The sequence below is a fragment of the Microchirus variegatus genome, assembly GCF_963457635.1.
Source record: "Microchirus variegatus genome assembly, chromosome: 4".
Classification (NCBI taxonomy): Eukaryota; Metazoa; Chordata; class Actinopteri; order Pleuronectiformes; family Soleidae; genus Microchirus; species Microchirus variegatus.
The window spans coordinates 13,410,905-13,438,242 of record NC_139805.1 but is presented as its reverse complement, the minus strand read 5'-3'; the positions used below and the strand labels follow the sequence as shown (position 1 = coordinate 13,438,242).

General features: G+C 38.9%; 1 protein-coding gene across 1 annotated transcript in view; it reads left to right on the top strand.

Moving 5' to 3' along the window:
* Positions 1-27,338, top strand: part of negr1 (neuronal growth regulator 1) — a gene marked incomplete at both ends in the record, with an annotated part of 139,932 nt that overhangs the window by 31,350 nt on the left and 81,244 nt on the right. The window contains one exon of the mRNA XM_083888464.1: positions 12,173-12,411. Coding sequence (XP_083744590.1) covers positions 12,173-12,411 — 239 coding nt within the window. The remainder of the gene's footprint in view (positions 1-12,172; positions 12,412-27,338) is intronic.

The following is a 27,338-nucleotide window of genomic DNA, read 5'->3' as shown; positions in this document are numbered from 1 at the left end:
GCAGATGTTGCTAATGATGATTCGCTTCCTGGTTTTTAAATGATGCGTTCACGGCTGCATGTTTTTACACCTTCACACAGTACAACGTGCCATAACATACCACGCGAACGTGACAAGGGAGAAAAAACACAAATGCTTGATCAAGGGCCCGACAAGACAGTGGCGGGAAATATCGGCCGGTTTTGGTCGGGGACAGGCTCAGGCAGCGAATCTAAACTCTACACTGAAGTCATGGGGACACTAGGGCTACAACGACTAGTTGACTAATAGTCGATGGCAAAATTATTCAATGACTAATTTAGTAGTTGGGGTAGTGCTTGTTTTTTGGAAAAAGTGACAGCCCTAATATAAGCTGAGCCTCCCGTACCATGGTGCCTCTTCAGCAATGTCTGAACATGTAGAGAGGAAACACGTTTTGGATGATTCAGACGCACATCGATCACTAAGATAATTAGCTACTGTTTTTTGTGTGCAGTTCATTATCTAGTCGCCTATTGAAATAGTCATTAGTTGCAGCCCTAGGTGACACAACTATGGTTACATCCATATTGCATCCAAGTGTTTCTTTTTTTTAAATGAAAACTCTCTACAACATTTCATCTTCATAATACTACTGTTATTACACCTAATCACGCAAGGTTAGTCACTTGTTGCGATGGCTCTTCTGCTGCTTCACTTGGGCAGAGCTTAGTTGCAGAGAATTCCTCATATGCCTGACAACTGAGAGCAGGGATTTCTTGGACTGAAGACAAGGTGGAACTGGTACTGACCGTAGTTAACACAGCTCTTGTAACGTACCACTGGTAGTTGAGTCATGACTGATGAGAACCAATTGGGAATGAAGTGTGGGTAACTTCATCATTGCAGCCCTTTAGGTGCTCAAAATCTCTGGAGTACTGTGGGCATGTGGGTGTGAAGCTTAAGTCTGAGAAACTCCGGATGGCAGGTATAAGCTTCACACCCACCGCCCAAAGGTTGTGGCTTAGACACATCTGTAACAGTGAAAGCAGAAAATAAGAAAGCACCATGTTCTCTGTAGGTAAATTCACTACCACACACGCACAGCTGGTGATTTAGAGGAGTTACCTTTGTCTATTTTCAACATAATGTATTTCAATTTAATTGTAGAAAGAAGGATGATCTGAGAAAACATTGTTGAAAGGCATCAATACTCATCGCTGGCTCATCTGCCTGAATATTGAGCACATAATAGATAGAACATCCCGTCGCTAAAACTCACCTGGAAGCCGAGTAACAGTAGGTTAGATTATTTATTTATTTTTAAATGATAAAGTATATTGTGCTGTTCACTAAGGTAAACTGTGCCTATTTTGCACTGCACGACACCTGGAGCGAGCGAAAATAACTGATGTGATTTAAAATGTGTCTCAGTCTTGCGGCTTGCTTCAGTTTCATGAGAGGAATACACACACACTCATTCATTCATTTATCACTGTAAGTCATTGCTAGTGGGAGTTCAAATGAGAACTGTTGACCAATAAATCAGGTGTGATGGTGTTTCTTTTTTTTTTAGAAAAGTTCTGTGAATGGAAGCCTGGTCAAAGTTGACCATCAAACTGGACAGTTGCTTTATGGCAAAAATACGATTCGCCCTCAAGACGGCCTTTGTTTATCGACCCGTTATTCTCTGAAACACAAAAACATCACACGCTTGAAAAAATCAAAGTCTGTTATATGATGTTAAAATTAAAAGTACAACAGATTTTTTTAGTTCTGTGTAGTTTTATGGAAAGTGAGATGTGTGTCTTTCTTTGTGAGCTTATATTGTAAGTGGTGTAGTAAAGGCTAACATATCCATTTACCATCTTAGTTACATGTCATTTCTTGTCTGTTCATTGTGCTTAGAACAAGAACCCTTACAGTATGTCTTTCATATCCCTTTCAGCAGAGTGGTACTAAGCGCGACAGTAGGGTCTTTGCTAGATTCCTACCAACACAGTTATATTCCCTTCCGTTGTTAAAATAGCAAATGTTCTTGTGCCCATCTGAGTGCCCGTCAGTGTGTTGCTATGCAAATGTGATGTTGGTAATGTGGAGAACCATTCTTCTCTTACGACTTTGGCAAGCCACCATTATAATGATTATCCAACAAGGTGCAAGTACCAAGCCTTCAAACAGAATGAGAGATGGCACTCTGATTGTTTTATGCTTTATGTCCACAACACATCCATTATATATTAAGAACCATGAATTTTAAATGAGTTGGTCTGTTTTTCTCAACCAGACGTCAGGCTTTGTATGAGAATAGACTACGGAAACAAAAGGGGAGTGGCATGTCGCCCAATCCAAGTCGTGGGTGGAGCTAGTCTAGCTTTACCCTGACCTTTCTGTACCATTTTACTCTGGAAGGGTGCCAAACATGAATTGGAAGGGGCTGGTTATATTGGTGCTCTTCCAAATGCAAAAAACCCAAACAAATCATGGTGTACCAAACTGTACCATTCCACTCAATGGTTATAATCCATAACATGTGTGTAGCAAGGATGATCTGGTGGTAAAATTTGACCATTAAGGCCCTGGTATACTTCCACACAGAGCATGTGCAGACCCGACATGCATCGTGTGCATGGCGCAATTTGCGTCATCAACACCAACTCTGGCAGATTTTGGAACTGCGTGCTAAGAGTGCGTTGTCTGCTGAAACCGAATTACCGCCCCACCAGTAGGTGGAGTATTAAGCCCCACTCACCAAACAACAGGAGAAGTAGTCACCAAGGATAATCATCTGAGCCCGACATCCCTCAAACCGGCTGACCCCCCCGGCTCCCCTAGCCGACGGACTTTTCAGCTGATGAGCTGCTCGAACCAGACATGCACAAGGGAAATGAAGCATCGTTCTCTTCTTCTCTGGTAGGAATGTGTCTCATTCCTGGCGTTCAGACTTGTACCGCCACCCGATGGTGAAGTCAGATAATACAGGACCCTGACTTGCCAGTTTACCCGGGTCCATGTTATGCGACGCTCAATTTGCATGTGTGCCGATGTATACCAGGGCCTTTATGCTTCAGTAATGGCTACTCTCTGAATTGTGTCTTTCAACTCATCTGTTCAACCACTAATTCAGCCAAAGACAAGTGTTGACTTCAACTTAGGTAGCTTTTAAAATCTTCCTTTCTTTGCGGTTTGCAACCAGAGAAAAACGAGAAACTATAGCACATAGACATACTCTCATTATTACTCTCATGTGAGGGCTCACCTTTCCTTCTGTTGTTATATAGTGTGGATTGTTTTGACCCAGCTGCTGCCATGCATGCATGTGAAACAAGACAAAACCATTCAACCAAAGCCATGTGAGCATGGGTAGAATTTGTATGCACTGGCAGGGGTGGGGGGGTGGGTGGTGGTGGTAGGTGGGGTGTATGCACCTTGAGTGGACCCAAAGAGGGACAAGGCAAGGTGATCCTGTACAGGCAGCAGCAGCATCGATGTCAACAGTGTGAACAAACAACACTCTGGTGGAAGTAATTTCGTATGTAGTCCATTATTTTAGCTGCATTAACATACACAAGGAATATTGTAATAATGTATGTACATACACTTAGGTTAAAACATGAAAACAAAACATCAAATCATCACAGTTAAGAAGTGATTACAATATAATAACAATCACAGTATTTTAGTTGTATTGCCATTCCAGTGTTTGATGCTCAAAACAAATTACATACATACATATTTCAAGGTCCTAAGGGCAGTACACTTTTCATCATTTATGTGATACTTACTTTCCTCAAAAGGAGCTTTTACTGCTGTATGTTGCCTTAGTGCAAAGTGATTTTTTAAAACATTCATCGTTATGGATTTCCACCTATGCATTTAGTAGATTTTTTTATGCTTTTTTTATTGTTCATAACAGAGCTGTAAAATATAGTTGGAGCAAATGAATTTGTGTTATGCAGCATATTAAACTTGTGATATAGCTATTTGAGAAAATTATATTTTGTATCACCCATATTTATTCACTTATAGTAGTGCTTACAAGATCACTGACACATACTTACTCATGTTCTACCTAAAGCATGCCATTTTCAAACGAAAACATAGACGTGTGGAAGGTCAAGTAGCCTTGACCTGCTGAGAGGTTTTCATTCCTTATTTTCTTTCACTGGTGCCTCAACATCAAGTCAATGAATGAGAAATGTGTTTTCATTAGAAGATTTATCAATAGCAAACTTGCGTTATACGGGCCTTGAGTTGTAAAGGTTGTAGAGCCCACAGTGCAGGCAGCGTCATCATCGCAGCATCGCTCTTAATGTGTGAAATGGCTAAAATGGAATTAAACATCCATCCCACGCTTCATCATTAACAGGCTTTCCTCATTCATTTTTATGTATGCACACACACATGCTGTCATTGAGCTCTTGAAAACACTTGTTTTCTTCAAGTGGGTGCTACGTTTAACAGGAACACGAAAGCATTGTCTTAAAGCAGACGTTCCACTACAGTGAGCGCGTCGCTGACATTCTCACTTTCCCTAGTTCAACGCAGACAGGAAAACCAAACATGCCAGGTGGTCTCCTCAGTTTAATTCATACTTCAGTGACTAACTGTCATTGAAACTGTCAGAAGACACTGGTGATACGGAGTTAGTTGCTCCGATAGCTTTGTGCTGTTTGTATTTAAATGTTAGATGTAATCATGTGTCAGACAAGCTGTGATTGAAAATTGATTTTCTTCTTTTTGCCTCTCTCCTTGTCTCCCTCAACAAAATACAAAATACAAAAGAAGTGCTTAGGACATAACCACGGGATACATCTACTGTGCAATGACCAGTTATTGTTGATTGGAGATGTTTTCATACGAACAATGGATAAGATGGGTATTTGTAGTGAGGAGGATTATCTCTGGGATTTACCATTTCCACGAGCTACACAAAATGTTTATGCTTCTTTCAATTCTTTCAAACTAATTGCTAATGTTACTCCATGTTGGTTGAGCAACAAACGCAAATGGGTAAGAGCCTCCTATTGGATAATACCGTACAATCCTGCAGTTGGTCAGGTCTAGATTCAGCAACATTAAAACCCAAAGAAAGAGGTCAGCTGACTACCTGAATAAACTGTACTGAATGACCAGATTATTTCATCATTATTCCAAGATGAAAATGCCAGGATTCATCGGGCTCAAATTGTGAAAGAGTGGTTCAGGGAGTATGAGAAATCATTTTCACACATTGATTGGCCATCACAGTCCAGACCTTAACACTGGATTCTCTTTTAAACAGAGTTAGCTAAAACATCAGCAATAAATCAGCTCTCGTTTTACATGGCTTAGCATTGAAACATCCTGTGTGTTTCTCATCTTATGTAACACATCATTTTCAGACAACAGATGATCCCACACATAGACACAGATCTACTGAATATGAACCACCAAACTATGAAACACTCACATATTGTATCAATATCAAATTTAGTGAGTATCAGGAGCAATATTTACATTTAAGGAACATATTATTTGGTTTTACAAAGCAAATGAGAGTCTGGGTCAGAATCAGGCCCAGTGTTAAGTATGGCCTCTAATCAACGAGCTTCAATGGGTCTGACTGAATGGGTTGTAATCTGCCACATTTTTTTCCAGATGCCATTCTGTAATTAATGGTGTGTCATCACTCTCCATTGACACGAGGCACTTGAAACAGCAGCTAATCACATTCCTTTTTCCACACGTAATCACTTGGGTTTGTGAAAATCTCTTATTTTTGAGACAAAAAAATGTGCTTCTGCAGTTACTCCTCTGAAGCAGGGATAAATAAGAGTATCAATTAGCACAAGTTTTAACTCCCAAAGGTGATTCGGAGTGATTACTCTGAAGCATGTGGAATAATTACCTCAGCTTTGTTTTTATGTCAGTATCCTGGGGAATATGGACATGATAAAAGCAAAGGTCATGCTCGTTGTGATGTCACTTTTTTTGCCAGTTTGCTTGACTGATGAAATGGACATGGGAGATGACAGAAGAATGATGCGACTGTCATTTTTATTGTTTTGTTCAAGGTTGTCTAAAATAATGTAGGTTGTGAGATGGTTTTAACGGGAAAATATCCTTGTAAAAATAAACTCTGTTTTAGATTTAATATGCGTTGGCACGTTACATCAGGGGTTACCATGAACATATTACCTTGATGTTTTTTGTTTCTAACATATTACATAATTGTCATAACATAAAAGACAACATAGCATGCCCAAATGTCTATTACTTTGTTTTAAAGTACCATTTTTCTGAACAAAATTTGGAAAGAATAATGCTTCCATCCATAAAAAAGTGCTTATTTATTATAAGCACATCACCACTTCCTTTGAAGGTGCAAGGCCACCAAAACACAAAGGGACATCTTCACATTTCCCAATGTGGGGTAAACAAAACTTTATTGAGGACATTAAATTCGAGTGTGGAGCAATAATCAATAAAAGTAAGTCTAAAAACACAAAGGTTTGTTACCACTAAAAACCTCAATCTGCCAGCTTTTTCTCTTTCTCTTTGTCTATCTTTAAGGATGACCGTCGGGGTAAAAGTCCAGCTAAATGATAGTGTTGATGACAACCCTTTCTGTTTCGTCAAACCAACAGGGTGATAATGGATATATATTTTGTTTTGTTTTTAACCAAACACAAAGTTACGTGACTCACAGATGGAGCACTTGGAACAAAATTAAAACTGCCGTTGTTCAATCATCAGTTAAAAATAATTAACAACAAAATGATGGCTCTTTGATATAACATTCAAACCACTGATGATGTCATGTTTTGTTAAAACCTGAAATTACAAAATATTTCTAATTTCCTGCTGCTTATTTGGGCCCTTGCGTGATCTCGTCTTCATGATTCTGGGCCTGAGACTCACTGCATTGGGTATTCTAGACCAGTCCACTATGTCCAAATCATAATAGATAATTCAGACAGGAAAACGCTCATCATAATTAAACCATATTTTGCACCAAATAGAAATACAGATAGACTTGGTGCAAATGGGGCTGCTCGTCATATGCTATCTGGATTGGCCAAGCTGCATGCTAAAGGGGGTGCAATGCAGGAAAGTAAAATTATTATTTTAGGAGTCAAGTAAGTCAATTAACATTTAATTTTTCTGAGCAGTCGATTGTCACGTTTATTTCTGTTGATTCAGAATAAACACCAGTAGCCTTATTAACCCAAACAACAAAAATAGGGGAGATACATTTGACGCGTTGTCAAACATGACTTGGTTGAATACTTGATTATAATTGGTCAATAGCAACATTGATGTTATATGCTATACTTTATGTGTGTATAACATACCTTTGTAAAGTGTATGGACTGTTGCTAGGGATTAATCACATATTGTCATCAGGCAAGTGACACAGTGCTGTCAATTTTCATTCAAAATGCAATGTTATTTCAAACATGGGATGTAAAGTGCATATTTGAACTGTAATGACCTGCGACCTACGTATGCTGCCAACTTTAAGCTCTCTCTTATTGAAGTTGTATCCCTCAGAAACCTAACATGCACCCTGCATGTACAGTAAGGTTTCCCACCATATCATATGACAGTGCCAGCCACAGCAGCAACAGCATCTCGGAGATGCAAGCCCTTTTTGTACAATTTAGAATGTAATGTAGAATGTTCTGCAAATAGCGAGCACCCTCCTGCTTCGGAGACACACCAACAACACACCGACACACATCAACTCTCCATGGGGAGGTTGGAAGTTGGCTCCAGGCGTATTTTGCACGGTGAGCCGTCTGTTAGGCCTTTTCAGCTAACTATTTGCCTTGATTTTTATATGTTTGCTGTCAAAATGTCTCTACTCTGCTGGTTTATGATCACAAATCACTTCTTAATATCTGAGCAGCTCAAGTTAAAATAAGATTCTAAGATCCAGCTCATCAAACTAACTCTGGTCCTCCTCCTTCATTTCTATTGGCTGTACTGGTATTTCTGTACCACCTTCCCAATGCCAGTGCCCATTGGAAACACCCCAGGAAACAGGGCAACAAAGTGGCAAGTGAGAATCAGGGCTTACCTGATTTGTGGCAATGGCCAAGGCCTTCACAGCAGGTGCCTTCTCCCTCTGGTGAATTACTGTATCTGCTGTGGAATTGCAGAATGCAGTGGATTCTGGGCATTCCCAGTCCTTTACCTGTGAGCCAGCTGTACACACTTGTGGAGGCTCCTCTTCTCACACACGACACATCTGTGACCTCAGGTCCACAGATGCAAACCAACGCCGACTGAAATGGGCAAAATTGCCAGAAAGCAAGGAACTCACTCTTTGCCTGTTATAAGACCATTCTGCATAGAGATTTCTTTGAGTCCCAGGAATTGGATTTCCATCTTAAATTCAACAAGGGATTTAAAATTTGAAATTGTTCAGCTCTTGGTGTCCTGTCCCTCCAAACCGCTGGTCAAGAACTTTTTACAAACTCTAAACTCGTTTAATCTCACAGTCGGTGTCTGTCCACACACATGAAAGGGGTCACTGGCACACATTTAATCCACAATTAGAATTGCAGTTTTCAATGACACTGTGCTTCCCAGTGTGGTTGACTCTTCTCACTTCAGTGCTAATGAAATGATTCACCTTTTAAATTTCACTTGCACAGACATGTTTGGCTTGATGTGTTCACAACCTGACACCCTAAACCTGCATCATAACTGTGACTGAATGATTGCACCTCAACTCGCAGGTGCCCAGAAACACTGTTCATTTCAAACCTGTTACTGACTTTTTAACAATCTTAATGTTAATCCCTGTGACTAACCTAGTGTTGTGACATCAAATCTCTGGCTGTGTCTGAAGGTATTTTAAACACACTCTCATTAAGATGCACAATGTACGTAGATCCCTCTGTTCTCTCTAACTTTAGACCTGTTTCTAAGCTTCCTTTTATGTTGTAGAATTGTTGTGCATTGGCAACTTCAGTCTTACTTGGATTTTAATGCCATTTTAGAAATAAAGTTTAAGTCTAGTTTTAAATCACATCAATGCATGGAAAAAAGCATTTTTAAGAGCTTGTAATGAACTTTGCTGACTCTGGGAACGCTGCTTTGCTGGTTCTTTTAGATTTAACTGCAGCATTTAATACTGTTGACCATCAAATTCTTCTCTCAGGCTTTGAGTGCTGTGTGGGCTTGAAAGGCACTGTTCTAAAATGGTTTCAATCATATTTGTTAGATAGGACATTCTGTCCATCTTTGCCAGTACTCATCAGCCCCTTTAGGCTGTGGGGTCCCACAAGGCAACATTTTAGGCCCTCTCTTATTGGGATTTTTTTTTCATTGTTTTGCTCATGATGTTCAGATCTACCTTACTCTAACATCTGACAAGGATTGCATTGGAATTAAATTCTTTGAAGTCTTAACGGAAATAATTGATAATGCTTTTAAAATGGACAAACGATAAGATGAAAATCCTTTTTTCCCAAATAAGGCTACTATGGCAAAGGAATTAGAGCAACACATATGCTGATAGGGTGGGATGTGATCCCATGATCACTGTTCTGGCTTCACTACATAGTCTTCCCGCCACCCACAGGATCCAGTTCAGAATGTTTTTGCTTGTTTTTGCTAAATAATGTGCCACCTTATCTGACGGAGTTGTTGCGCCTTGAAACTCCAGTCAGAGCGCCGAGGTAAATAATTCAGCAGCTGCTGGACATTCCTAGCTCCAGGCTTAAAACTCATGGGGACGGAGCCTTTTCTATGACAGGGCCATAAATGTGGAACCGGTGACTTTTACATGATTGTATTTTTGTTGTCTCCTTTCATTTCCTTTAAACATGTTAAAGTACTTTGGGGCAACAGGGGTCATTTTTAAAAGTGCGACATAAATACATTTCAACTTGACCTCGGCCTCTGGAAGCTGGCTCATAAATGTGTGCCAGGGACATCTGTTGTCATCTGTAGGTAATATTGTAAATAAAATAAAAGCCCCACTTCATCCTGATCATGTTTTCAGACATGTGTTTATGGGGGTGGATTGGCCCTGTTTAAGTGATACTTCCTAATCAATAATTTGTCCTTGAAACGTCGCTGTTTAAAGTTTGCAATTTTCCTTTCCCCCCCCAAAGAGCTGCAGTTGTGAGTAGTTGAAACGGAACAATCATGTACATGGATAGTAACAGTCTATGCTGCATGTGTGATTTGGAACCTTTTGAAATAAAGTCAATTTAGAAAAAAAATCCCAGTGAAGTGGATTCTAACCGGCAAGTACTCAGCCTAATCACAGCTTCTGAATAATTTCAGAGGCAAATCCCCCTTTAAACCTATGTTTGAAAGGACAGTTCTTTGAGACATTAACAGCAAACTCCACGTATGACATGGATTAAGGGTTACCTTGTTTTATAAGGGGTACAGTATATATAATGAAGAGAAATAAAAAAGTCTTGCAATTTGCAGGTATATCATAGCAGTGGTTGTGGGCTGCCCACGGGTGCATTAATGCTCAGGACTTAAAGTGTCACACTGAGCAGTGCCACAAAGGTGTGTTAAATTATTTCTTGCTTAAGGCCTGCAATCAAAGAGGATCACTTTAAAGCTTTTCCTCTAAACGGTAGTAAAAGTATTCAAAATGTGTTGAATCCTAAGGATTGCATATGAGGTCATTGTCATGAAGTTTCAAAACGCTCAGTTGGACATTTGGATTAGTGTTTGATGCACAAAATAAAAATAAGTACTTCAGTTACTTGCTCGCTGGAATTATAATTCTCTATTGAGCGTAACATCATGGCTTTTGTGTGGGCTTATCAAAATACCTGGACTTGTCTTTTGTTTTTTTTTCTCCATTGTTTCCCACTAATTTGTCTCGTGGGCAGTATGTTCTCTCTAGGGAAGACCAGTTTGGACTATGCCATTGTCCCCTGCCCACTTTCCTGACAGACACTTTCTTGGCATGGAGGGTAAAGAGCTTTGTGGTTAGTGCCAGGCTGATTTCCTCAGTGGCTTTGGTGTTGGCTGTCAGCGTGGCGTGTCTACAACAGTGAGACAGCCAAACTTGATTTGCCTCTTTTCCTTCTCATTATTACAGTATTTGTCACTGAATATAATGTGATGTCTTTTGTCCGAACACTTCTGTGAGGTTAGCTTTCAAAGGGAAATTGTGAGTCTGTCCTAGAATGCAATACACTCAGACAGGGATGTTTGAGAATGTTTTAGTTGTTTTTAGATTTCCATTAATGCTCATATTGAAATGCTATGTGCAAAACAGACATAGTGTTGTAATTGTGAGGTTTAAAAAAAAGACAAATTACCATGTGTTTTCAGAGGAAAATGTGCCGCATTTGATTTGCAACTTTGGTCTCTTATCCTCTGTTCAAATCCTTCATAGTGCAAAAGTAATGCATGGCCACTGGGAAGTCTAATTGTTTTAATAATATGAAACCTGACACACATACACTTGCCTGATTGTCTCTTTGCAGTAGCCATAAATGGAGGCACATTGATTTCATTAGCTGATTAATATGAATTGCTCTGTGTTGGACCAGATTTCAGCTCCAGTAACTTCTGTTACCAGTGTGACTTCACTCCTAGACTGACCCCACACCATGGGTGAGAGGTTCAGAGCTCTCTGAAAGGACAACTCTAGGACCATATTCCAGCTGTTCTCTTTCAACATTTGTTTCAGTATCTCCCTACCTCACTCATGTTTCAGAGACCTGGGGATAATACCTTAACCTTTGAGTTTGCTACCATCTCACTTTTCTAGTGTACCTACCTGCTATGCTTCCCGCTGTTTGCCCCAATGTAAAACACATCACTCTGTGTCTCCACAAACAAGAACAAAACACAGCTACTGCGAAAAAACAAAGAGTGTTGTGTGGAGCTGATGGGCGTAGTCAGCATTGTTTGAAGTCATTTGACAATGGTGTGGATGTAGCAGATCATTTGTTTATCGTGACACACTAAGGAACACCTTTTACCAAAACATTTGTCTTTTTTTTATAAGGTCCCTAGCAGCTATCCTCATGAGTCACATTAAGTATTGCCTTAAAATTCCGTCATATTCTGAAATTGCTGAGATGTATATGACTATAATGTATACTTCCCTTGGACCACACTATGCTCATGATATGACAAAGTGTCATTTACACGGCAAACACGATGACTTTTCCTGTTTTTCACCCAGAAAGCAAGCATTTCTCCACGTCTAACAAGGTGTCTCTTGTCGTTCAAGGTGCTACCTGTTGGACGGGATCTCAAAAGGAGCCTGGCTGAACCGCTCGAGCATCATATTCGCAGGGAACGACAAGTGGTCCGTGGACCCTCGAGTGTCCATTGTGTCGAGCGTTGGTGACAAACACGAGTACAGCCTTCAGATACAGAGAGTGGATGTAACTGACGATGGCCAGTACACGTGCTCCATTCAGAGCGAGCGCAACCCACGGCCAAAGCTCCTCAACCTTATTGTCAAAGGTATGTAATCTTTGATCATAAGGTATTTCACTTATGTGCAACTGTGTTGTGTGATATTTCACTGCTGGGTGTAATAATTGAATGGATAATAGCTGCTTTTTCCCCATACAACTTCTGCTTTTATTTATTTAACCACTCATTGGTGAGTCATTTCAAAATACATTTCCGCCAACAAAATACCCATAGCAAATCTAAGAATACTGTGCACGGTTATATATTCCTGACCACTATATTACTTATTTATCTGGTTCTGTATCCTTCTCCACTCCAGGTGGGTTGGTAAAACACAGATACATACATCGTCTCTCCTTGAATGCCCTTCATTTCAGCAGACAGTTGTGTGAATGTGTATGAAATATAAATGCGTTTGTGTTGCGGGGCTTTGTGTTATGGGAATATGAGTCTATGTTGGGAGTGTGGTTCAAACAAAAATAAATAAAATACAACTTTAATTGCCTGGTCTCTGAACATATAGTTTATACAGTATACTCCCATATGATACAGAAGATAGATATGCATATATTGTCTACCACTGATATATATATATAATTATGTCTCTCATGAGGGCACTAGCAGATAAACTATGTAACACTTTAATATACACTTCAATAACTATATAAAGAGATCCTATGGTGTAACTCAATGATGGAATAATAAGGCAACTTTAATACCTTCACTCTCTGCTTATGCTGCACTTGCCTCCTCTCTCTTAACGTGCACACCTTGCGTAGAATCACTGATGTCTTTTTTCAGGTTTATAGGTCTCCATATTTAAGAGCTTAAGTCAGGTTGCCTTCACTGATATGATAACATTTATTTAAGTTCGCACTACATGACATTCAGAATCACACATGAGTGAATAGTGACAGAATTCTGCATCTTTCATTGTAGATTCTCCTGTTGTAGCATTATTTTTTTTTCTTCCTCCGCTTCTCTTTGAAACAATGCTGTCTTCTTCCTTCTTGAGTTTTAACCGCAGATCAGATTTCCAGCATGCTCCAAATGAGATCAGGGTCTGTGTGATGCATCGGGGAGGCATCGGCAGTCTCCGCGGGCCCCGTCTTTAAATATTTCACACTTAGCGACTGCCGACGAGGCCAATTAGGGGCAATTAGGAGAGACTTGCGGAACTCGCCGGTGAGCACGTTATCGGGCTGAAAATCATGTAGTGTGAACTTAGCTTCAGTTGACGGCAAAAAGCATTGGCTATATTTTGAGCCTGTAGCTGATGAAAGAGAACGTAAGCTTGTTGGTTTAAATGTCAGGAGGCAGAAAGTAGAGCTTTGATCACACCTTCCTGGCTTTAGGTACAGCAGGTAGTAGGTGTTTTTACAGAACTATACTGTACTGTAGTGCTGGGGGGTATACTGCTACATATTAAAACTGGTATATATTTTTTTTTGATATGGATGATATGATATAGGGCTAAGATTAGAAACATTCAATTAGGTATTCAAGTAAAGTGCTAAACAGTGTGATTTCTTTGGGCCTATTTGGGCTTATGGTGCGTTCCAGAGCCCATCCAAACCAGTTGGACATGGGACTTATCCTACCTCCAACTACAAAAAGTACACTGGAATGCCTGTCGAAGTGGGACCTCCTACTCGCGAAGTCGGGGCTGATCGACCTACCCCCACTTCACCAAAATTAAGTCAGAGAACAATGGCGGTGCACTTTTTCTAGTTGGAGGTAGGATAAGTCCCATGCCCAACTGGTTTGGATGGGTTTGGAACGCACCATAAGTGACATATGGTGTGTTTCCACGATTCGCCGCGCCAAGGCACGCTTATTTTGATTTTCCATTAGCGATAGTACCTGGTACCTGGTATCCTTTTTTTTTGTACCTGCTCAGGCCCCAGACTACCGTCCACTGATTGGTCAGAGTGCCATCACAGGAAAAGGCACGAGAATCAAACCGGACAAGGCCGAACTATAGATCATTTAAGAAGACTTAACAATCCAGAAAACGTGGGTTAATCTCCAACATTTAGCAAGGATTTGTCTAAAATCTCATCATTTAACAGAGGGGTCTGATGTATTTAGTGACAGCACTGCTGAAAACGGACCATGGTGCAACAAAACACTGTTCGGTGGGGGGACCCTTTTCACTGCTGCACCACACATGCTTTGGGCTGAGCTGAAGAAGTAACTGTGGTAGTAACTGCAGCAATGACTGATTTACTCCACCAACTTACCAAAAAAACATGTATTGGAGTATCAATAATATGCAGTTATCATTGGCGGGTTGCTGGTCTTTAAAACTGGGGAAGCTTATTTCAGGCCTAGTTATTTATACATACATTCTGCAAAGAAACAACTGGAACAAGGAAACACTATTATTATGTAAAACTGAAATAATAGTATAATAGTGTTTTTATTTACAGAGTACAAATTGGGCTACATTTTAGGCATCTAACTAGTTCAATAATGCATGTTGGAAGTGGCATGATTTGGCAGTGGATTGTGGATTTTTATGTTACTGCTTGTGACTGTGGGTTAGCAGCTAAACAGGAAAACATTTTCTGAAAGCCATTTTACAAATGCCGTGTTGTATTTCTTTAATAGGTTGTTGCAAAGGTTTACAGCATGTGTGGTACATTCTGAATATGTTTAGAGAGGGGACAAGCTGTCAGAAGAACATATTGTTCCATTTTGCTATTCTGCTTTTAATTCATTCTTTTATTTTGCAATAGTTTTATGGCCTGCGTTTAATGCCCACTTTTCCCACCTTCATGGTCACCTAAGGCAGGAAATAAGTGTTGTTTTCAAGCCAAGCCGAGGAAATGACTAATTACAACGGGACATAATGTTGGAATATGCATACCACAGTATTTAATAGAAGAGTTAAAGGGTTTGGAACACACTGGTGTAGATGTTTGAGCTGCACAGTGAAATTTACAAGTAAGAAATGTCTCTGCAGCTGGCAGTGGTTTAGAACATATGACTCAATGGACTTAGAAAATACCTGTGTGAATACACCTGTTTGTCTTTATCCAGAATGTCTTGGTGCAAAGGCTGGATAGTGTCTTTGTAAACTAGCCTCCTCTGAGGTGGCAGACACTTTAGATCAGCTTCTCAGGGGTTTGCAAAAACACGTCGTAGACCATGAGCATGCAATTTAGAGCAGTGATTCACTATAAGGTGAGCCGTGAAAGGCCATTAAATATAAATGAATATGTTCTTAGTTTTCAGTTTTGTAATTAAGTTTTAAGTTGCTGTAAAATACGTACAAGAGAAGTACCTATAAAAGGAATAAATAAAGGAATAAATAAGAATAAAACAAAGCCAATGCGGTTATTATAATATAGCAAATATAGCAGGGAAATGTGTGTGTGTTTGTATATATATATATATATATATATAGTGTAGCAATATTGTGACACTTTATGTGTAAATATTCACTGTCAGCATACAGGCCTAATGTTTCAGTATTTGCACTCAATGTTAATTTGTTCATTTAAATGTGTACATTGTTATTTATGTTGATGGATAATTGCACACTTGGAGAGTGAGCACTTCATTAAAATATTACCTGGAGTCCATCTGTAATAACCGCATGCGTATGTTGTAAGCATTGAAAGTTAAATATTGTGAAGTGGACTGATTATTAATCTGCAATGAAGCTTGAAGTATAAACATAATGCTCTGTCCTCACTCTTCAACTCGTCAGAGCACCTTTGCATTTAAAGATTTAAAGAGACCGTCCCATTGGTGAAATGTCACGGGGGCAGTCTCTGCCTCTGCCAGTGTGTCCATCAACAGCCTTGTATATTGTCACAACCTTACAAATGTTTCCTCTGCTGTGCACTTATTTTATTCTCTCTTATTTCCCCCTGGTGATCGGGGAATTCACTCCCCTCAAAGCCACCCCTCGATCTTAAACTGTTTAGTTTAGAGATCGGCTGATTAATCTTTTTCGCCGATTCAATGACTGATAGGACATTTGACAACGTATTGGCACTGGTGGACCCTTTGCTCCGATAGTGGCCGATGGCTGCGCTGCCTCCGCTCGTCATGTGGAAATGCAGATCACCGCTCTCGCAGCAAGTCTGGCACAAATCGTGGGTCACTGGCTTCATTTGCTTATTTAAATGCCACTTCTGCTTTGTGTATACACACATTTCTCCTGATATTTAATAAGAAAAACAACAGTTTAAAGACTAAATGAAACCAAATGATGTGGAGGCCACAGCATGTTGCGTTTAGAGGTATATTCATTTAACCTCAGACATTTCAGCACTTACACATTACACAAGACAAAACAGGGCTGCTGATGATGCATTCAAGGATGCTCTTTTGTATATTTCAGTAGTTCTACAAACACACAGTCCACTTAACAAACACTTGCCGCTGCATCCTTGTGGGAATACATGCAGAACTAATTAGTATTTATAAGACATTATTCTCTTTATATATTTTTTAAAAGTGTGATTAATATTGTTATTGGAAATGTATGGATTATATAACTAGTGGTGGCTGTAAACTAATATATTTTACTGGATGGATGGATTTTAAATGTCTCAATCAATTATCAATATGTTTTGGTTTCCAGACCAATTTTGCCTGGTCATGAAAGTGATTTTCACTGAGCTAATGCTGCAAATTGTATAAAATGTGGATCTCTCTAATCGGGTGAATCTTTAAATATATTAATGTTTCCATTAAAAAGTTCATTATAGTGCAAATGTATAATATAGTCGTCGGTGATCATTCAAACTCGAATACAAAAAAACCTGTTCAAGTTCAAAATATCCAGCCTACAAACACCCTCAGGCAGGCTTTTATCTAGCAGGTGAAGGTGTTAACAAACAAAAATGGACACCCTCTAAAAAATCCTAGCTCAAAGCCTGTCCTCGGGTTATTCAAAGTAATTAATAGGTTGTCCAGCAGTGAGTGCTGTGAGCACAGCTTGCCCTTTTTGTTCATTAGAAGAAGACAACAGTGATGTTTTGTTTTGACTATTGACTATATGCACGTGTATATAGGCACAGGGATTCAGCTGAAAATTAAATTCCTTTTTCATTTTTAGGCTGTGTTGAAATGATAGATTTTTTCTCTTAGTGACAACTAACTGGAAGTTAAGTTTTTCAACCCAGCCCTAATCATGACAGTGACTGGCATTTCACTTATTCTCTTATGAGTTGGGGGAATAATAACCGACTCAGCTTTTTCATGCTTCAAACGACCATTATTGCCCTTGAAAAGCTCCACCATTAGTCGTCTTTATAGAACAAGTCCTGCCCTCGACATTGACTTTATTAAGTTGATTTGGTATTGACTAAATGTGACTGATCTACAGTAAATACTGGAATGGATTGTGTTGAGCTCATTTGTGTGTGTTTAATCATCACATCCTGCACACTCTTCCAAGTAAATGTATTGACAATGCAATCAGGGGCTTTCTAACCTTTACTGGTAGAACATTCTCAAAATAACATGGTCTTAAATCTTGAATGGAATATTCTGCACCTGGACTTATTTGAATTAATGAAGTATGATACATGTTTTACATGTGAGTAAAAGGAGCACTGGTATTAGATCAATCCACAGTATTGACTGGTAACATAAATGTATGTACTGTATGAAAAGTTTGTCCATCCCATTAAGTTATGGCTAATTCCAGGTCTCGCTGTTGTCATGGAAACGTAGTTGAGATTAAAGGAGACATATTATGCAAAATCAACTTTTTAATAATTTAAATACTTATATTTGGGACTCTGTAGGTCCTATCAGTTGGCAAAGTGTGAACAAAAGATAAGTCACTCATGTGTTTGTGGTCTGAACTAGTTTAACTTGGAGAAATAAGGTATAATATGTTCCCTTTAAAGCTTTACCTTACCACTTCTTGGATGGATTCACCACATAGCTCTATCCATACCCACTTGGCTAAAACGATCACAATTGCTCCCTTGTGTGTCCATTAAAGCACTTGGCTGATGCAGTGAATGAGTGAATTGTGGCGTGATGGCGGTGACATTCACCTCAGCACTTGGGTTACAGGTGAACCGTGTCTCAAATAAACCTGTGATGAACTGCCGTCAGCTGCTTCGCCGGCATTAATAGCCTCCACAGGGCGGTTGTGCTTCGTAGATGTTTGCTTTCTGAAGAACACTCTGTAATAGGAATTTTTACCAGAGGTGTATCGGGTCATGGCAGCCCCTAGCCACTGGCCATATGGCCACTATCAAACCAAAGCTAATGTGCCAGCTGTTGTGCTGTATAATTTGTTTTGCAATGTCCAGAATTCTTGATGGATGTGACCTAGTGGATAAAATTTGGCAATAGTTTGACCTACAAATACCAACTGTTATTTCACACTAAACAGATGCTTAGAATTTTAGCCTGCGATGAAAATCCCTTACACATTTCATTCATTTTTATGGAGCAACAATAAAAAAGGTTGAACAAACTTTTTCTACCTTTCCCAAGCGTAAAAAAAACTTTTCTGTGATATGCCAAGATTTTTCAGGTTTTCTGTTTCCATTCAGGGTTGTGTTTTTTTTATGCCTCACTGGCAGATTGTAACCCACCTACAGCCCTAAAGAGTTCTGTGCCCATCTTTTTTTACTTTAAGATCAGCTATTCTTAAAGCTGTGTGTGTTATCTATATTTGCTGTCGCTGAATCATCACGCCAGCCGCTGAAAGCAAAGAGAGTGAATTGGAGCCGGGGAAGTATGTTGAGATGCAGATAAATGCCTTTGGTTATGTTCCTGACAGGTTTCTTAGAGTAGTTAAATATTTGGTGCATTATATTGCATCAATCAATTTCTTTTATGTAGGGCTATAACACATGAAGTACATCATACTGTACCTTTTTTTTTGTTTCTTTTCTATTTTTTGTTCTGTTTTGTTTTGTTTCTGCTTTGACAAACCCGACGTGTTGTGAACCACTACCTGTCACCGTGCTGCACTTGTGTATACATGCTTAAGCCCAGTGGTGGAGAACGGGGGGGGGGGGGGGGGTTTCTTTACATATGAAATGGAGCAGGGGAACTGCTCTGTCATGTTGCACAGGCTTCTGGGATCATGCTGTCTGAGTATACGCTGAACGGGAAAGGGGAAAAAAATGGGCTTTTCAGTCCAAGCATACAAACATTTATTAATCCTCCAATGCCAATGTTACAGTTGAAGTAAAGGGATTTCATGGCACTGGATTTTTTTTGGCAGTTTTGCCTTGCTTGACTGAGTGCACCATGAGGAATAACACAGAAAATCAGAAAAAGACTAACTACATTTGTATGCAATGAACTCAACTAATTCCAGGGTCCTTGATCCATGTCTATAATACACTGGTGGCGTTCTTGTATTTGCTCACATTGTAATTAGGAAAAAATCTGCACTAAATTATATCTTTTTTTTCCTTTATTTAATGAAAACACATAATTTCTTTACCTGGTAATGAAGATGAAAATGAATGAAATTGCCAATATTCTGCAATTAATGATCAGTAAAGCCTATTTTAAAGTATTATGTTCTCTTAATGCGTTTTAAAAATAGCCATCCACTTAATATTTTCTTTACTAATTACATTCCATTCAGCCTTACCTGAACATTATGAGTGTTTTATGGCAACATGTGAAGTGGGAGAGTAAATACACACTCAACACATGACACACGCGCACACACAGTGCTGCATCAAAGAGAGGGGAGGTTAGGTGAGGCCGTGGCTGCTCCGTCATCGTTCACAATCATCTGCGTGACATTTTGTCCCCCTCGGAGACCTCGTGTCACTGCAACAAATTAGATGTTTGCGTCTGCGCCTCTACACGCCGTTGCATCATTGCCATTAAACAGCGCCTGCGAGAAGTGAGAAAATTGTGTATTTTAAAAACACAGCAGCACTATTGCACCAAATGTTACAGCTCACACACAGTAAAGGGCACAGCCTCTATTTTGCTCTCCGTGCATTTGCAAATGATGATGGGGAAAGATAATAAAAAAATGAGAATATGAATTTTATGCAAAGTGATGAAAAGATATAATTCCAGGCATGGGTATTATTGCAGCAGTGTTGTTCCACTAGTACAAATATTTATCACAACTACACAAATTGACCAGTGGCCAAATGGGTTTTCGCACATAATCTCTGCCAAAAGCAGTAATTATCAAGGTCATCTGGATTTGCCTGAATGACTAAAAGGGTCCATGTTTTCCTCAAGATACATTTGGCTCAGGTAAGTGCCGAGCAGTTAAACCCTTCCTTCAAATAATCAACTTAACAAGATTAAATGGAATGAGTTTTGCCCTGTGGCTGTGCACTGATTATGGAGCAAAACTGAAATAATAACAACAGCATCTGTGACATCCGGAACTGCTCTGCTGCTCCTGGTCCTCACCATTCTGTTTTACTGTACTGCCGGTCCTCATCTGCACACACACACACACACACACACACACTCCACCATTCATTCACTGACCTATTTACCGTCTACCCTGACCGTTATCACGTGTAGCACGGAGGGATGAAAGATGGTATCAGGACCAACCTGCCCTTTTACCACATCACACGATTACCTGCCTCTGCCACTGTCGCTCTTTTCCTCCCTCTCTGTTAATTAAGATTGTAGATGTGATAATGTATTAAATATGCACAGCACCTCTCATCTAAGAATATCTTGTCACACCAAGGAGGGGCAGCAGAGGCACACTTCCCCCCCTCACAAGGGTATTGTTAATGTTTTTTTCAAGCCAGCCATCATCACTGAAAACAGAAAACTGTAGTCAAAGGTGTTGAGCTCAGAGATTTATTCTACTGTATCACGCTGACGTATTGTACTCGGAATCAGTTTCCCTGAAACCTTCATTAAATGTGCCACAGAGAACATCACAGGGTTAACATTTTCAAAAAAATGTGAGGCATAATCCTGTCTATGATGAAAGTTCTTTTGACATTAATATGGAACAGAGCAGATCCACTAAAAGTCATCGCCCACGCCCACCGAGAGAGTCGGTGTGGGCACTGTTTCTTAGCAGGAAGTGAAATAGAGGTTTGAACCTCTTGGTTGTTGCTCCTCTCTTTGATGTCAGGGCAGAGATAGAGTGTAATTACAGGCTGCAGAATGAAAAGCCCGGGCAAAACGGTTAGTCAGTTTTATTCATAATGCGCTGTGATTCTGTCACTGTCATTAATTGCTGGTTGCGTTTAAAAGAGATATCAGTCCAACAGTGCAGCCCTGTTACAAACAGGCTACCAAATCCACACCCTCTCAGTTGTATGCCTCGTTTCACTGTGAAGACATATTGGTGAAACAATTTCCCGTAAAAACCCGATGTTAAATTCGCCATATTTTATTGACACATAGTGGGACTTGTATAGCGGCGTTTACTGCCAAATGATGAGAGTGAATGTTGCTGTGAGTTCCCTATTATAGGCTTTAAAAGTAATTACAATGAACGATACAATGCATTCTCTTAAGCTCGCAGACATTTTAGTAAATTAAGGATACACCCACTGGTGTTCAGGCTTTATTTCTTAACACCAGCATTAAATGATTATTGTAGCTTATTTAGTGAGTTTTTTTTTTTTTGGTGTAATCCAAAAGTCTAAAATCAACCCAACAGTTTTGTCTGTCATTATGCAACATATCTGCAGTTCATGCACTATTAGTGTTTTTGCAAGGACTTGCAGAGCAATTTGGTGAATCTATTTTAATAGACAGCGGTGGATGAAACGCTTATCTTTCAATGTAGTAAAACAAAAAGCATTACCACTGCAAAACTAACAATACATTAATGAACTATCAGCAGAATCAGCTTCATGTTTTGAATCTAAATGGAAAAAAAGCTTTCGGTTTGTTATGTGATTGTTAACTCAACCTTTGTGGAAACAGAATGTGAATTTTCTAGCGGCAAGATCATTTCCATGCTATCCTTCACGTCTCTGTAGATAAAACTTCTAGTGTCATGGAGGTGCGAGGGTGAATACATTATTATTACATAGATTATTCGTTTTTCAGAGCCTTGATAACTGCCAGACAAGTCACATCAGTGCAGTGTTGCAGTGTTTCTCTCCATAATGGCACTTTTCCTCTATACGGTTCTCGCATGGCATGACTTCATGAGTCATGATCACGAAGAATCAAACCAAACAATGCCAATGCAGTTATACTTAAAACACTTAAAAATCCTGAAAACATTAATCTCCGTCTCAAGTCTGATGTATTTAGCGCCAGCACTGCTGAAAGTGGCAAAATCATGAGCCGAATCAAAACCCCTTCCAAAGTATTTCAGTTCAGTTGACCGTGTCAGACAGACTCTGTGCTCCAGTCATGCAGGAAGTACTGAACTAATCTTTTTTTTTTAATTCACTGATTCTAATGATTCAGTACACGGAAAATGGCTGCTATGCCAGTCACTACTTTGTGTGGTTGCGTTGCGTATTTAAGAGGACGTCAACACATTCCCATTTCTTCTCAGCATGCACTTTACTGCTCCGGTTAGCTATTTATTGTTATTTAAGATTATTTATTACAAAGCGCAGATAACATACATAAAAAGTCCATGTAAATATTCTATTTAGTTTGTTGCACCTTACAGAAATATACTTTTGTGGTTCAATGTTCTGTTTTTCTGTTTTTTTGTCTCATTGTGTGTGGATTGATATTATTATAGTGGAAAAGTGCCATCAAATGCAGTGGAATAGGAACTTCTCAGGTCCCTCAGCTGTACCTATTCTACAAAAACATACAACTAAGCTAAATAAACGCAATGTTAAGCACAGTTCAGTTGTACTGCAAGTAATTCCTTTAGTACAATCATCTTGTAAATGTTTTCATGATAATAATATACTATATTCTCATGTTTAATATAGAAACACTTCTGTTACAGCCATAGTAGCCATTAAGTGTTTTTGCTGAAGCTTTACAATATTTACCCTTGAGAGTCCCTTTTAAAAAGTGCTCTATCAATGAAACTTATATCATTGGATTTTTCCTTATTTTTATTTTATTTAATTTTTCTAAGAATCATCATGTACTTTTAGACCTTAACATAAATAACAAATATTAATGTTTTTTATTATTATTTTTAATCCCTGAAATGCCATATTTTATGAATAAACCCTTGTCATTTATATATATATATATATATATATATATAAAAAAAATATTCATCCCATTCATTCAAATTGGATTTTTCTAGGGGGGTTTATTCCAGTCTGGGAGTGTCAGTGATTTAAAAAAAACAAAAAAAACCTGCTCTATTAAAGACTAAAAATAATAAGAATAGAAATCAAATTGAAATGGCAGTGTATTTTTAAAAAAAATGAAACACAGATTGCCTCATTTTGATTCCACAGTGTATCAAAGACAAACTAATATCAAAATACATCCCAAAATACACAACCTTGCCGATGTATAAGCAATTTGCATCAACACAGAACACAAAGATGTCCACAAGTAAAACACAAACAAATGTCTAGTTACCCAGAAGTACATGTATTGTAGTAATCGTGTTATAAATGAAGCTCTGTAATGTCAGTGATGCAGGAGACTCATCTGACTGAAGATGATTGTGATTCAACTGTACATCAGTTGCACCAAGAGTCACGGTGGTGGAATAATAATAATAATAATAACGAGGTCCCTAATAATAATAATGATAATATTTAATAACAACTTGGCAGTGAAACGGTGTGTGCGAGAATATGAGTGTGTCCAAAGGAACAGATTAACCATCGTGGCCCCGACATTTAGTTAGCCGCTAATCATTGATGTGTATCTGAATCTCTCCATCTTTCTCACATATAAAATGCTGCGCTCCATTTTGTGTGCACTTTGAGGCTCGTGTGTGTGCATCCTCTTGCACATGTGTGCGTCGGTGATTGGTGCGTGTGTGTGTGTGTGCGTGCAGTAATTTGACTCCTCATCACAGAAATGGCTGATATTAGCTATGGTTAATTAAAATGATAAGGACAAAGGTCAGCCACTCAGCTCTCACATCTCTCGTCTCTAGAGGGGGAATAGAGACAGCATGAGTGGAAAGTAACGTAGGCATTTTTTAATTTGGTCACGTAGGATGGTCTTTACAGGTAAAACATCCCAACATAAAGGTTGAATTCACTTTCTCACTTCCCTAATTTATTCAGTCACATTTTCCTTCAACCAGCTTTGGCAAAAAGCCTTTTTTTTTTTCTTTTTTTCTTTTCTTAATCTCGTGGAAAGCTTGATTGCTCTCAGCGTGATGGTTCTGGACCTACTTTACCGTCAGTGAATAACAAATTCATTCGACTTCTATTTGTAATTCAAAATGCATGTTTACTATTGCCCGGCAAAATGAGCTTTAGATTATAGTAATGGACTTGTTGCAAAGCAGAAAATATGGAAGCTCTCCGAAATGTTCTTGCATGCTACAATTATCCTCAATTTGGCAACATTTGCTCTGCACTCTTGTGTCCGTGGACAGCATTCGATTAACATATGTTGACAGAGGTATTCGTCCTGTAAGTATCTTGGTTGTTTTTGAATGTGCTTGCCTTATATTATCATATTTGTGTCATAAGTAAAACAATAATATTATGGTTTAATGGTTTGGACATGGAATCATGCAGTTCCTATGTGTCATAGACTGACTGACTGAAGAGAAAACCATAGCAGAATGTGTCCTATTACGGCTTTATCTGTTTACTGTAACCTATATGTAATATTAATATCATTATTGTTATTATTATTATTATTATGATGATAAAAAGATGACAAAATCTAAAGCCTCTATCCAAATTAAACTCAATTAAAACAAATACAAAACATACCTAAAACAGACTCAAAACCATACTACAACAACTAACTTACAACTAAATAATAATTATAATAATATAATAATGAATTATTTTGACATTAGAATCGTTCTTTTAAGATAGTTAGCGGCAGATAAAGTAGACTATTTACTAACACTAATAAAAAGTAGAGCTGCGGGAATCGGGAAGAATTGGTGATGGCTTGCCGATTAGCGACGGCACGCTAACCTGCAAGCGTCTTCTACCGCCTGCCGTAATTAGAAGAAGAAAAGGTAGGCTAGACCGTCTCATTTCGCAGCGTTTGACTTCTGGGTCCGACGGAGTCTTATCCTCCATTGACCGCAGCCTTGCATTTGGGACACGACTATTGTATCAACATATTGGATCCAAGAACACGCATGACACATGACTCCTGAGTGTGGAGTGGATTAACAATAGTGATTAGCTTTTCCTCTCTAACCACGTCAAAGTTAAAAGTTTGAACAGTGGTGATGATAATCATTTAAATGCAAAAAAAATAGACATATCGTGTAATCGAGCTTGTTACTGTAAAGCATTTTTCTGTCTTCATTAATTTGTCTTCGAAGCTTTTTTTTCTACAATAAAAAAAACAAACAAACACTGACCTCTTGCCCTGACAAGTTCAACATCTTGTACATTTTAACCTGATAATCAAACCTAATGCCTCTGTTTTCTCTTTTCATTTTCCTTGTGACATGTTGTTAAAACACATGTATAACACTGTCAAACAGAGCCACACTCTCTAAAGCCTATTTCCACTTACAAATCTCAGTTTTGGCTTGATCATTTTTTGTCTGAGGAAATGGCTGTCACTGTGTTTTTAATAAAAATGTTTTTTTAATAGCTTAAATGACAGGTGATTTGACCAACTGTAATGAAGCCAAGCTAATTAAATATGTGCCATATTTACGCTGATGATTTCTTTATACACAAAGTTTTAGTTATTAATCAACTCTGAATTCATTTCATTTTCTCGATGTCACTTAAACTCCACTAGTCCTATTACTTTTCCCACTACAAGTTGTCATCATGTTGGCAGACCACCAAAAATAATTGTATACGATATAAGATACACCAATGTATTATTTTTCGCCAAAACAATGATTCTGTCTTGTTAAAATCATGTTCTCTTTACACTCTTCTTAGTCACTTCTACGTATCTTAGTTATTTAACAGTTGACAGGTTGACTTCCTTTCCACACAGACTCACACTGGCTGGATTAGGATTACACTATATTATATTTATTGATGATACTGACGTTACAGTTACAAAGTTAAAATTATTAGTTAATTTACAGAAATGTAAATATTTTGATCAAAGGACCTTTCTGCATGTTCTCCAGTTCCCACCCACAGTCTAAAAACATGCAGATTAGGTAAATTGGACACTCTAATTTGATTGTGAGTGTGAGAGTGGATGGTTGTTTGTCTTTATGTGTTGGCTCTGCGATGGACTGGCGACCTGTCCAGGATTTACCCCGCGTTTTGCCCTATGTCACCTGGGAATGGCTGTTGCGCCCTAGCTGCGATTGAGGGTCGGGACGATGGCCAGCACATTTGGTTATTGAGTTATTGAATAATCAGGTAAATAATTGGTAGAATAATAAATAATGACAGCAATAAGCATATACATATAAACTCTAATCTGACATGAATTGCATTGATTGATTGATTGCATTAAAAGTCATATGCTTCTGACTCATTCTCAGACATTCTGGCCCTCATGCTGTGATATGTAGAGAAAATGTAATAGACACAGTATACTTTTTTTTGCTGAATTCACAGAGGTGACTTTCATGAAAGATGAGGGAAACAAGCTGAGCTGCGTATGAACAATCTAAATTCAGAATTCTCCTCAGCCAGTGGTGTTAGCCCATGGCTTGTGGTGGGTTCAAACACTCGGTTGCCAGACGTGTAAATCACACCAGACACATGGGTCATTTCAGTTGTGTGTGTTCCACACACACACACACACAGTCAGTCCTCGAGGCAATATTCATCATAGAATATAGCCTGTGTCAACAGTGGGATGGCTGTGAAACAGATCTGCTTTGGGGTGAATCACTGACAGATGTCTCAGAGATACACTGCTCTTAATTGGGCAGATAAATATCACAGGCTGTGCTCCATGGCCCTACAGCTCTGTTGCATACATCACCCTGAATCCACACT